The sequence below is a fragment of the Tachysurus vachellii genome, chromosome 6, assembly GCF_030014155.1.
Source record: "Tachysurus vachellii isolate PV-2020 chromosome 6, HZAU_Pvac_v1, whole genome shotgun sequence".
Taxonomy (NCBI): domain Eukaryota; kingdom Metazoa; phylum Chordata; class Actinopteri; order Siluriformes; family Bagridae; genus Tachysurus; species Tachysurus vachellii.
The window spans coordinates 15,178,818-15,191,290 of record NC_083465.1 but is presented as its reverse complement, the minus strand read 5'-3'; the positions used below and the strand labels follow the sequence as shown (position 1 = coordinate 15,191,290).

The 12,473-nt window shown below is 37.7% G+C and overlaps 1 protein-coding gene across 6 annotated transcripts; it reads right to left on the bottom strand.

Moving 5' to 3' along the window:
- Positions 1–465: 465 nt before the first annotated feature.
- Positions 466–11,360, bottom strand: mapk8a (mitogen-activated protein kinase 8a). Of its 6 annotated transcripts, none has more exons than XM_060872475.1 (12): positions 11,227–11,360; positions 9,652–9,830; positions 9,423–9,552; positions 9,244–9,302; positions 8,788–8,926; positions 6,801–6,966; positions 6,443–6,514; positions 5,202–5,384; positions 4,804–4,928; positions 4,075–4,138; positions 3,697–3,774; positions 466–2,976 (listed from the first exon to the last, which is right to left on the bottom strand). In XM_060872475.1, exons 1-12 carry the CDS (start codon positions 11,263–11,265, stop codon positions 2,831–2,833), a joined length of 1,380 nt encoding a protein of 459 aa, XP_060728458.1. In that variant the 5' UTR covers positions 11,266–11,360; the 3' UTR covers positions 466–2,830. The 6 variants fall into 6 exon arrangements, 5 of the variants coding, with proteins under 5 accessions (XP_060728458.1, XP_060728460.1, XP_060728457.1 ...); XM_060872477.1 differs by lacking the exon at positions 6,443–6,514 and adding an exon at positions 5,705–5,776 and having other exon boundaries at positions 466–2,981; XM_060872474.1 differs by lacking the exon at positions 6,443–6,514 and adding an exon at positions 5,705–5,776.
- Positions 11,361–12,473: the final 1,113 nt, after the last annotated feature.

Sequence of the window (12,473 nt, the reverse complement as noted above, 5' to 3'; positions counted from 1 at the left end):
AAAGTTGTAAATTGGTGTACCGACTGGCCTTTCGGTTGTGCCGTAGCCCCGCCCCCAATATATGCAAAATCAAAAAACATTTTACAACATGGACATGTGACGTATCAAAACACTCAGCCCAATGAGAAGAACTTCCTCAGGAGTATTCGGATAAAGTCACATGCTCGTCTCCACTTGCCTCCAAATGTTTTGGCACCCTATCTTTCTGTCCACTTGCCTCCAAAAGTAACACTGACCCCTATGTCCACTCGCCTCCAAAAAGCACCAGCCTTTGAGAATACTTGCCTCGTTAAATCCAACATCAAAGTTTGGCGCAACGACCTTTACAAATCTAGTTAGTACTGTAATACAAATTATAATTTGTCCATTCCAGCAAATATAATTGCAGTATATTCTATCATGTGAATTTACACCAAATCTTTAACACATTCTTGTAGCAAAAGTGAAATAATCACAAGCAGGCACTAATTTTTGTGTACTTGTGTTTATTTGCAGTGGTTATAACACTGTTGAATGCCAGGGCACTCTAATGGTGTGGTACACACTAATGACCTTTACATATAACTGCACGTGTGGAGCGTTCTACTGCAGCCATCACCATCATCTTACTTTTGATGTCTTCCTGAAAATGGGTATTTTGCGTTCTCAGCTTTGCTCCGTTAGCATCCCATGTAGATGGAGAAATGTCCTAGTTGTGTATGATTATATTTAGTGGTTATTGTAAGTTTTGCAAATGCTAAAGGAATCCAGACCAAATGAGTAAGTGTAATAATGTAGGCTTCAGTAGGCTCTATTAGTTTCAGACTGGGCTTTCAGTAAAAAAGAACCATGTGGCCCACAACATATGTTTGATCATACACGACTCCTTTAAGCTCCATCTCAAAGAAAAATTTAAAAGATAGGATCCTCATTACTTATACAGAATGATTTAAAACAGTGTTGTACAGGAGCTAACAAAACAAGAGAGAGCACAAAATCATATTAGTATTCCTTATTTATCCTATTGAGGGTTGTGGTAGCAAATCACTTGTCCATTTAAAACTACATGGTGCACATACTACATACAGGTCATTCACACAAATCCATAGGCTCACTGCTAACACTGTAATCATAACGACTTTAAATAAATAAATAAATAAATAAATAAATAAATAAATAAACAAAAACAAACACAAATGATAAAATTCACAGTGAGGAACTAAAACGTGAACTAAAACGAAGTATGAGGTAGTTCAAATTCTACTGAAGCTGATCCTGCTCTGTCCCTGTTAACATAATACATGCTAACAGCTTTTGTGCAAATTCTTATTTATTGCCAGATGAAACTATCATTCCAATTTACTTTCAGGTTAAACTATAGCAGTTAACAATCTCCAATGGGGCATTCAGTCATAAGAGCACTTCAAATTAGAAATTGATATAAACCCAAAACCTGGATCAAGGGTTTGCTTATTAAAAAGCAAAACAGACAAAACAGTGTCAATGTTCTCACTAACATTCAGAAACATGATTCATAATCAACAACATATTCAGTCCTACACGTTAAAGAAACTGAAACAAAAAAATCTTTGGGAAAGAAGTCCCAAATAGTACCCGAACCCCTACACACAACCCGACCCTAATGCCTGCCTGACAACCCCCCCCACCACCCCAACACACACACACCGCCCACACACCCACACCCCCCTACCTCAAACTTTTAGCAATTAATGTGAAACACTTGTGTACTGCAGCAGCTTATGCAACCTACATACTTAGAACACTACACATTTATTTTTACAGCACCGGTCATTACAAAGCTTTCCATTAAAGACCTTTCCAAAAATATGAATAAAAGTACTTTTAAAAAGCAGTGAAATATTTGTCACAAAAATAAATCAGATGATGTCATGAACTATAAATAAATTGCAAAATACTTTCCTTGATTCGCAATGACCTACTCCACATTCAATGCAGGACAGCATTTCAAGTATAAGAGAACTACCATTAATACTGTTTCAACTAGATTAAACATCCATTAATCATAAAATGTAAATTTCAGTTCAAATCCGTTGCACAAAAACTGGAAATAATAATTCAGAAAGCAATTATTAAATGATTGACACACAATAGCTCAGTCATTTGCCACAAACGACCAGAAAAATAAATTAACTTACAAATTAAAGCCAAGCTAAAGATCCATGCTCCCCATTGCATAACCTTTATACTGTGTAATTGAAGTGCTTTGGATGCCATAAATGATTCCTTGCTCCAAAAAAAAAATTGTACAAATAAAACAAATTCCAGGTCTGAGTTGTAAAAACCACCAAGTAGATGAAACCTTCTGAAAACAACAGAAATCAAATAGCTATTCTATACGGAGAGCAGTTTATTCATTTAAACGATCAAAATACTTTAAGGAAGTTTGCAGTCCCCGATTACATCCACACAAACATAAAACACACACAAATATAAAGTAAAGTAAAAGAAAAGAAAAAATATATATACATATATTTACAATTTATTCTTTACATTCTACACCAATATGTTCTTTGACAGGAGGAATTGAGTGAGCGTGTTAAAAGTACTCATGTTTAGTATTTAGGGGCTGCTGGAGCTTCTTGATGTGAGAATAAAATGACGGTGGAATATTGCAGTTCAGGAAGGAAGCAAATAACGCCAACCTACACACTGTGCATTTACATTTGCCTTTGCAGTGCAAATCTCCGTTAGCCAATAAAGTTATAAATTAGAAAAGACCTTTAAAGGATGAGTGTTAATAAAAGCAAAACTGACTGGCCTAAATCTGATACCATGCAACACACAGCGATGCTCCAGGGGAAGGTGATAGTCATCTGCAGCAGCTCAGTGCTCCAGCTGTGGCCTCCAGACTGCTGTCTGTGTCTGACGCCATGGTGGGCTCGGTAGACATGGAGGACACATCGTTGATGGAGGAGGAGGAGGAAGCCTGAGGCGAGCCATTGACTACTGCTCCACCTGTGCTATGAGAAACATACACATCAGTCAGACATCATTACTCACAGCTCATTTATCAGAGTTAGATCAAAGCAAATATGTTTTTGTTAGCAATACTAGTATCAATACTAGTAACCTAGTATCAATCAGTTACAGACATCTTAGAAAATGTTAATGCTTTTATAATATTAGCTAGCAGTTTGTAAATCAAATGCACACATTAGATACACTGGTCTCCTTGAATCAAGTTAGTGTAACAGTGGAGAATCATTTTCTACTACTTTGCAGCTTTATAGTTGTAGGTAACGTACACTTACAGCAAAAATGAAGAACCAGATACTGGAGAATGGCTGTTATTTGCACTCACAAAGATGGTGTAGAGATTTTTCTCATATATCCAGTGTTTGGTGCAATGTTAGTAGTTGTATTGTAGGAAGATGCTGAGATCTACACAGTTTGTGGTCTTTTTTCCTTTGTATGTCATCATTAATTGTAAAGATTGCTCCAAGATTGTGAATTAGTGAGCAAGGATTACACTAGACAACTGAGAAAACATTCTGTACAACAGATTTTCGTAATATTTTTGTTTATTTGTTTATTTTAACAAGCAAAAAGAATCAGCATGGTATCCAAAATTAGTATTGATGCACTCTTATTATAAATGTGTGTGTGTGTGTATATAGCATTAATATTATAGCATATTTTACTGACTAATTTTTTGAAGAAATCACGTTAACTAACCTAGAGGGGAGGGCTGGCCACGGATCACGCCGTTCTTCATCCTGTCCTCCCAGTCCAGCACTTCCTTATAAATCAACTCTGATGCAACAAGATGTAGACATAGACAGAGGGAAATAGTCACACAGACACGTCATGGAAGCTGGCAATGTGCATGTTGCCAAAGAATACAATCCTACGTGTGACAAATATGTTTTTCTAAATTAAGCAACACATGCAAGTCATTTATACATGGCTGAGGGAGTCATTAACACATTCAAGTGACTTCATCATACAGGCTTCTGGCTGAGTGCAAATGATATTCATACTGAACTTCTGGTACTTTCCCTGCATCAAATTTCATAGAACTAAGTGCAAAAAAGGAATAGAGGTTGATGCCACCTTTCCATTCCTCCACTGTGTGCTCCCTTTCATCCAACTGCTTGTCGGTGATCACCGGAGGGGGCTGAAAACAAAGGCAACAAAAGTACACACTTTAGTTACTGTACATTCAGTTTCTGTAAGCGGGTTATGCTGGTCAGTGTGCTGGTGGACCAGGAGCCTTTACTGGGCACAGGGTGAGACTATTTACCCTGGATGCGGGGCAGGCCACCATACACACACACACAATAGTACATAGACTCATTCACACCTAGGGACTATTTAGTTTAGTCAATCTGCCTAGCTGTATGTTTTTGAATGGTGGAAGGACACCAGAAAACGCAGAGGAAATCCACAAACACAGAGAGAAAACTCAACACAGAGAGTTAGGATGGAACCCAGAACCCCTTAGCTTTGAGTAGTCCATGTTTGCCAGTGTGTGACTGTTCCACCAACACATGCTGAACAATGTGAACCTGAATGTAAACATGAACCTAAACTTGAATTTACTGAATGTAACAGGCACAAATAGAAAACAAATGAAGGAAATATGAGGATATGCATGACTACACAAAATCACTTGCAAATAAATTAGTAAAGGCTAGAATAGAAAAGGGGAAATGTAAGAAATACAAAAGCAAAAAAAATAAATAAAAAAAATGTAAAAAAATTTTTAATAAATACAAAAACACATCTTACAATGAAATAATACTGTGTGTGTGTGTGTGTGTGTGTGTGTGCGCAACTCACAGCCTCAACCTCAGCTGGATCATACCACACATTAATGTAGGGGTGCTGTAGAGCTTCATCTACTGAGATGCGCTTGGAAGCATCTATAACAAGCGTTTTGGAAAGCAGATCTCGAGCCTGACTCGCTACAACACAGAAATGAACATTCAGTCAGTGAATCCTTGTTTCACATGCAGTGTTTTTCACATGCCTTTACATTCAAACACACATTTACATGGATGAACGTAACTGAAACATTTTCATTTAGAAGCACAGAGAACAGTGTGTTCAATGTTTCTCTGGATTCTTCATGTTAATTTCAAGCAACAGCGTTTCAGTGCTTCATTATTACATCAAAAACTAGTCAGAAATAAAAAAAAAAAAAACATAACATGGATCTGTATTGAGCCACGTTTTACCTTTGAGTTTATTGTGATCGGAATCAGCAGGGAAAAGAACATCCGGGAAAAGCTTCTCAAAGCTGTATCCAGCATAGCGAGGCCGGTTCTCCACATACGTCCTTACAGACTGATTGAGTTTCATCAGAAACTCTTGAGATGGGGTCCCCAGCTGCTCAATGACTTTGTTCCACTGATCAATATCTTGAGATCACATGATTTAAAAAAAACACACACTGCAGGGCATACAGATAAGAGATGGAGAGGTGAAAATGGACTGACAAAAGGGTACATGCATGAAGGAACGACTGTGAATGAAGTTCCTAAAAATTCTTTCTTTAAATGACATTTAACGTAAGAGATGGCTAAAGCTAATATGAACTAGGAATCAATCTTTAGTTCTAGGTATTTTAGACTTTCTATTCTTTCTGTTTAGACATGTTGAGGAAAACTGAAAACTGTTGTGAAATGAAAAAACAAGAAAAAGGAAAAAAAAGAAAACAGTGAATGGTGGATAAGGATACGATCAGTGCCTGGAAACAACACACTACCTCTGACCATTTCAGCCATGATACAGCCAACAGACCAGACATCAACTGAAAAAATGAAACGGAAATTAAATTAGCATGCAACATGTAATGAAAAGGATGCAAGGGGGAAAATAATGAAGATGGGAATACTGCCAAAACATTAAACAAATTAACATAAATAATCAGCATCCATCAAATATTAGAAAGCCTCACAGATCAGCAACTCATACATAATGATGTCCTAAAATCATAAAACCACACATTTTAACCTATTTTGGATAGAGGTTTAATTATATTGTACTGTGTATCTGTGAAATAAAAGACCAGATTTTTATTTCTTGGTGAGACACTATTCAATAACATAGTGATCTTTATTGCCAAACATGTGAGCCATGAGAAGCCAGTCTTAAATTCATCAACACCTCGTCAACACCTTTCACACTTGTTATTCTGACCCCAAATGGAAACTCCCAGATGGAAAAGAGCAACATACCAAACCTACTGAGTTATGGTATCAGGGTCATCAATATAGTATTTGCTCCATCAGCTGTACCAGTCCCAAAAGCCCAAAAGTACACAGAATACAGAAATGTTAGTTTTACACTTATACTAGTTGAATGAGCTGAAAGTATCCATTTATATATATATAGTATTATAAATAAACTGAAGACAGATTACACATGGTTTCTACAGCTTTTCTCCATCTTAAATCTTCAAAGCATGCAAGGATACAGTCCCTTCCTGGAAAAAGGATTTTGTGACGAACCATTTCTGCCAAAATGCAGCCCACAGACCAAATGTCCACTAATTGTTTGTAGCAGAAAGAAAGAGAAAATGTGGTTAAAAAGCAAGTATTTGTAAAGCAGTAGCTGTTAGTTATTATGATTTCATTCACGGCACATTTGACTTTTCGGAATTAAAAGAACCTGCACTGAAAAGTGTATTTTTTCTTAGCAGAACATCGGTTTTATATGAATGTTAAAAAACATAAAAGTGCATGATGAGACAGGCAATGTGAGAATGATGTTTGCAGCTAAGCATCTGCAATAAATGCCAGTGAGGCATTCAAAAGCTTGTCAGCGGTACTCACCGTTGGCTTGATATCCCATTCCCAGGATGACTTCTGGGGCTCTGTAGTAGCGGGTCACCACATATGGTGTCATCAGCAAACCAGTGGCTGCTGTCCGGGCCAAGCCAAAGTCCAGGATCTTTAGGGTACAGTCGGACTTGACTACTATGTTACTAGGTTTCAGGTCCTGAAGTGTGAAAAAAAAAAGCACACTGAAAAAGACCTTACAGGACTGCAGGCCAAAGCTTATACACAGTGTACAAAGTAAAGTGCACACATTAAATGTGTATTTAAAGTTGAATAACTTTACAACCGATTAGTTAAATTTATTGGTTACACATTATCTCTTTTGAATGGATAATTCCTCCTGGATTGTTAATTCTTTATATATTTGGGTTTCCCCATGCTCTCCAAACTTCAGTAATTACCACAAAACCACCACCAACCCGAGACACAAAGCCAGTGTGTCGGTCATGCTACACCATAGTCATGCTACACCAAAGGGCAGCTGAACATACTTGGGCTAAACCATCCCTCATCCCTATCCACACAAAGCAGGGTCTGATGTCCTGTGACTTCCATACACAACAGCCTTAGAGTTCAAGCAGAATGGTGCAATAAAAACAAAACCCCAAAACAAAGAGCAGGCTAAAATAAATTTCTAATGAGAAAGATAGGTGGAGAATGACCAGTGCAGTTAGAAATGACAGGAATACAACAGTAATGCCAGTAACAACTCTTTACAACGGTGTTGAGCAGAAAAGCACCTAGAAAGGCACAACAGGCCTAACCCTGAGGTGGATGGGCTATAAGAGAAGATGACAACTTCAGGTACTCTTATCAATCAAGCAACTTGGATAACAAAGGAAAATAGGCACATGCACATGCATGATGTTACTAGCACATAATCTACGACCCAACTTGCCTTGTGCCAACAGTTCAGGCTGATGGTGGTAAAAGAGTGCAGAGTTTTTAATACTAATTGAGCATTACTTCGACTGTTATCCAAGTAATGTTGCTGACTACATGTGTCCAGTTATGGCCACAATTTACCAGCTGATAAATATGAGGCATGAACTCTCCCAGGTCCTTGGTGGGAAATGTCTAAAACAGTTATACTGGGTGAACATGAGAACAATAAATTAATGTGAAATCAAGTATCTGCAGAAGTTTATCACTCTGCTGTTGCCACATGGCTGGCTGATAGAATAATTGCATACATTAGCAGGTACACAGATGTTACTCTTAAGGTATCAGTATATTTATATATAGTTTGGGATAATAACACATTGTAAACAACACATTGAGTTAACGGCAAATAATTAATCTCACTGCTTAAAACTGATTAGGATGGGATCATACATCAGGAGGTGTTTCATGCTGTTTCAAATAATTAGTTCCAAATTAATTTTGGGCTGCTGCTACAGAACAGTGTTTAAATAATGGGTGGAAGCTGTTAATCATTTTATCTGTTAACTACTTGCATTTTATTTAGGTATTTATCTGTGGTCAATTTCTAAATAGGCACAAACAGGCTTTAAATTCTCTCATGGTGATTCAGTCATATCAGTGTGTAGTTTATAATGTATGGCCATTTCATTCAATACAGAAATCCTACAGATGACCTTGCTCTGACATATTTTAACCTTAATCATATCCTATTACATATGACTATTAGAAAAATAGATTTAATTATGCTTAGGATAAAAAAAATAAATAAATAAAAAATCGATCGGTGCTCCCAGAATGTGTGTGATAGATGAGAAGTGTTCACTCAGGACAGATCACTTCTCTCCTTGATTCCTCTCAGCACGTTCCTGCCTCGCCAGCGCAATGCAGTCAGCGGCAGCAGCAGCAGCAAGCAGGATGAGCTCGAGGTTTTTTGTCTTATGCTCGGAGGATGCTGCCCCTCCCCCTCCCTCATCTTAACTGATTATTAAGCTTTTTGTCATCAGTGCAACGCTGGCTTCGTTTGACTGTGTTTCCTTTTAAGCAATAGAGCACAGACCCTGTGGATGATCCCTGCGGCGTGGAGGTGTTTAATTCCACACAGCATCTGGTACAGCAGATAGGACAGCCGCTCATGGTCAAGCTCCATCTGAATGACTTGGCAAAGGTTGGCATCCATCAGCTCCATTACAAGGTAACTGTTGGTGGGTTGGTAGGAAAGAGAGGGAGTGGCAAAAGAGGCGGAATGGGGGAAGGGGGTGCAAGAGACAAGAGAGAGAGAGAGAGAAAAATGGAGAGGAGAGGAGGAGGAGGAGTGTGCGCATGTGAGTGTGTGTGTGTCAGAGCGAGAGAGAGAGAGAGAGAGAGAGAGAGAGAGAGAGAGAGAATATTTAGGGTCGATTAGGCAGTGGTCCAGTTTTCTCTTACCTTCAGTGCACTAAAGGATAAGCTGTTTGAGGAACTACACAATAGCTAGTCATTTATGAACAGTGTTAGCATTTAGCAGTATACTCACACGTCTTGAAATTCTTCTAATGTTTTTTGTGGTGTAAACACATTTAAAAGGCCAATAATCTGGAAATATAAAGATGATCATACTTTAACGTCGACTATATAATATTAAAAAAAAATGGTACAACAACATGTTATAATTTGCCATTAAGCATTTATATTGGTCCATTTCCTGAAACTTACATTTTTATGGTTGACACACTTCATTAGTACCAGCTCTCTGTATGCTCGCTTGGCGTGAGTCTGATTCTGAAAAGGCCGGCTAAGTTTCTTTATAGCTACATTTCTTTCAAGATGTTGGTCATATGCTGAACTACAAGGGAAGAAAAGGACAAATAGGGTAAATATAAACACATAATCTATGTTGTTCTGCTATGAAAATGCTAATGGATATTCAGAAGTGAGAGTATACCAGACTATTCCCTGTGCTCCTGAGCCGATCGGTCTCAGGTTCTGATAACGCTTCAGAACTGTGAATGTTGAATCTCCAACATCTATACTGTAGAATTCCTTCTCCCTTTTGTTTTTATTCATGGTGACGTCCTGGCAAATTGATGTCAGAGCATTCACACAACACGCACGTCTATGGACCTATACCACAAACAATGAAATGTATTATGAATATCAGGAAAAGGCAATATTAAAATGTGTGCATTACAGATGCAGCTGTGCTGAATGGTAGCCTCTGCAGAGAGGTGCAGTATGGAAGCTGAGACACAACAATGTCTGTTTTAAAAGAAAATAACATATTTTGCAAGACTCAACAGAATAAAATATCCATTTCACAGAGAATAGTCAAGAGTTGCTTTAAGCCTTTAGTAGGCAGAAAATCATTTAAAATTGCAACCATACTTTACCTAAAAAAAAAAGTGGGGGTTACTTTATCAGAAAGACAACAGCTTCTTATAATGAAAGCATTAAAACAAATCAAACAAAGCAGAAAAATAGGATCATATTTAATTAATTGAAAGCTGGGAAATTAATATAATTCAGTTTTCTATGTGCATGAAAACAGACTAGGATCATTTCACTAGTGAATTGTAACTGATCAAACTGTTGTATTATTTTCAGATTCTATGGGTAAAAAGATATGCAGATGCTTTATACAGATTTAATGTACTTCTTAACAGATGTTTACTTTCACCTTTTCACTTATTTAAACAGGTGTGAAAATGACAATATGAAAACATTAAGAAGAGTATTCAGTCATTTAATAAACAGTGACTGAGCAAACTAGACACACACACTTTAAATACATCACTTTATATACAATAACACGCAAACAACAACAAATAACTAGGCCTTGAACAATAACTAGTCCTTGATGCTTGAACATGAACAGGATTAGCCTGGAGCTAGCAGGTGCAAAGCACCACCTTCAGTAGTAAACCGGTTTAATGAGCTGATCGATAAATCGACGTGTCTGTTGCTTTTGGAGATTTCAGGCGTCCTGAGCTTAGAGTTACAACCTGAATTATTCTGTCCCACTGCATTCTCTAAAGGAAAATCCGAACATATTGCGGTTTATTATTGTTGTAACCCGTGGCATTAGAACGAACCGAGCAGTAAGATGCTGGAAGGGCAGCTGTCTGAGCTTCTTAACTAGCCTAAAGCTAGCCGGAAACATACCGCTGTATCTACCGAAAGTCGCCTCGAAAAGACATAGTTTTGTGTATATCGTGTTTCTAAGCGTATTACTATCCTCCAGAAGTGAAACATTGTCGCGTTATTCACTCGTAAGAAAGAGAAATCAGCTGTGTGCTGTATGCAAACACACCCTCACCCTCCTCCTCCTCCTCCTCCCCCACAGCTAAACAATACCGCCTTTAAACCGTTAAAAACGCTTTCTTACCTGCCGGGAACTCAACTCCACTGATTCCCTTCTATATTAATATCCACGGATCATGTAAAGGCGAGCAAAAAAATATTTTTAACGCTAACAATTAACGAGTATTTGGCTGTTCGGCTGATAAAATCATGACCTCACCGCATACACACCGCTTCCTAGCTCTGACAGGCCTCGCATGCAGCGCACGCGACATTGCGCTCTACGTCACCGAGTCTCCGCGTTTCCGTGGCATCACGCGCCCCCTGAATCACAGCTAAGCAGACCTGTCAATCATATACAGTGGGTTTGGAAAGGAATGAGACGCCCCCCCCCCCCCCTCTTCTTTTTCTTTTTTTCTTTTACACTTTATAAAAAAAAATAACAAAAACATACTGTTTAGACATAGTTTTTTTTTTTAAAACGCATTCAAATGAAAATCTAAAATATCATGTAGCTAAGAACCTGATTAAGTTCACTTGTGCATAATTCAGTTGCACATGATTTAGAAAGTTTACACAATTCCCAGTGCATGTCAGACCAAACAGAATTCCATCATTGTGAAATGGAAGAAGTTTGGAATCATCAGGAATCATCTCTGAATCTGTCCCAATAGACACACTAACAGCTTTAGAAGTCCTCTGCAGATATGGGAAAGACATCCATCCAGAATGTCATCCATCAAGCAATTACATGACTCTAAGAAACAGATCGGGATTAGATTATCTAATCTGAAGAGAAAAACAACAACTTTTTTAGCTGAAGTTCAAGTGCTACATCTGCGTAATCTCATTCCTATGATGAAGAATATCAGTTGCAACATTACACAACTAGTAGTGAAAATACTTCTATTTCTACTGTTCCTTCTACTACTGTTGCATTTAGTACTAGTGCTTTTACATAATATTGGCAAAAAAAAAAAAAAAATACAAAATGAATTGAATGAAATTTATCTCTCAATCTGACATCAAGAAGGTAGTGTATGTTATTCGGCAAATGAAGAACAGATATATTCCAGTAACAGTGAAAAGTTATTTGACTTCGGAAGCTGTTCAGAGAACACAGGGATAAAACAGTTGTAAAGGAAAGGGGGCATTCATTGAAAATATTTAGGTCTACAGTATATCACATTCAGGAAGTGAATTTTAAAATGGTGTAATTTTCTTTTATTTTTTCAACATTCGACTAGTTAAATTTCTACTTCATCTAACATACACAAAGTCTTTCATCTGTATTGTGTTCAAGTAAAACCCCCCTCACTCTTTCTCCATACAATGAAGCATATCTTAAATTTTACTCCTACAGTTACCATGTTGTCAGTGAAACAGAAAACAGAAGGCTGTATTTAGAGATACTCAGACACTCGTTTTAATCCAATTGAGTTCTTATGGCAGCAGTCTAACTATAGT

What these genes read in the sequence shown, in the direction of transcription:
- mapk8a (XM_060872475.1), bottom strand. Translation starts at nt 11,265, where the DNA reads ATGCGAGGCCTGTCAGAGCTAGGAAGCGGTGTGTATGCG. An exon ending in GGAGCACAGGGAATAGTCTG is followed by an intron (nt 9,553 to 9,651) that starts GTATACTCTCAC and finishes CTTCCCTTGTAG; the next exon opens with TTCAGCATATGACCAACATC. An exon ending in CCGCAGGGATCATCCACAGG is followed by an intron (nt 6,967 to 8,787) that starts GTCTGTGCTCTA and finishes TTCACACTTCAG; the next exon opens with GACCTGAAACCTAGTAACAT.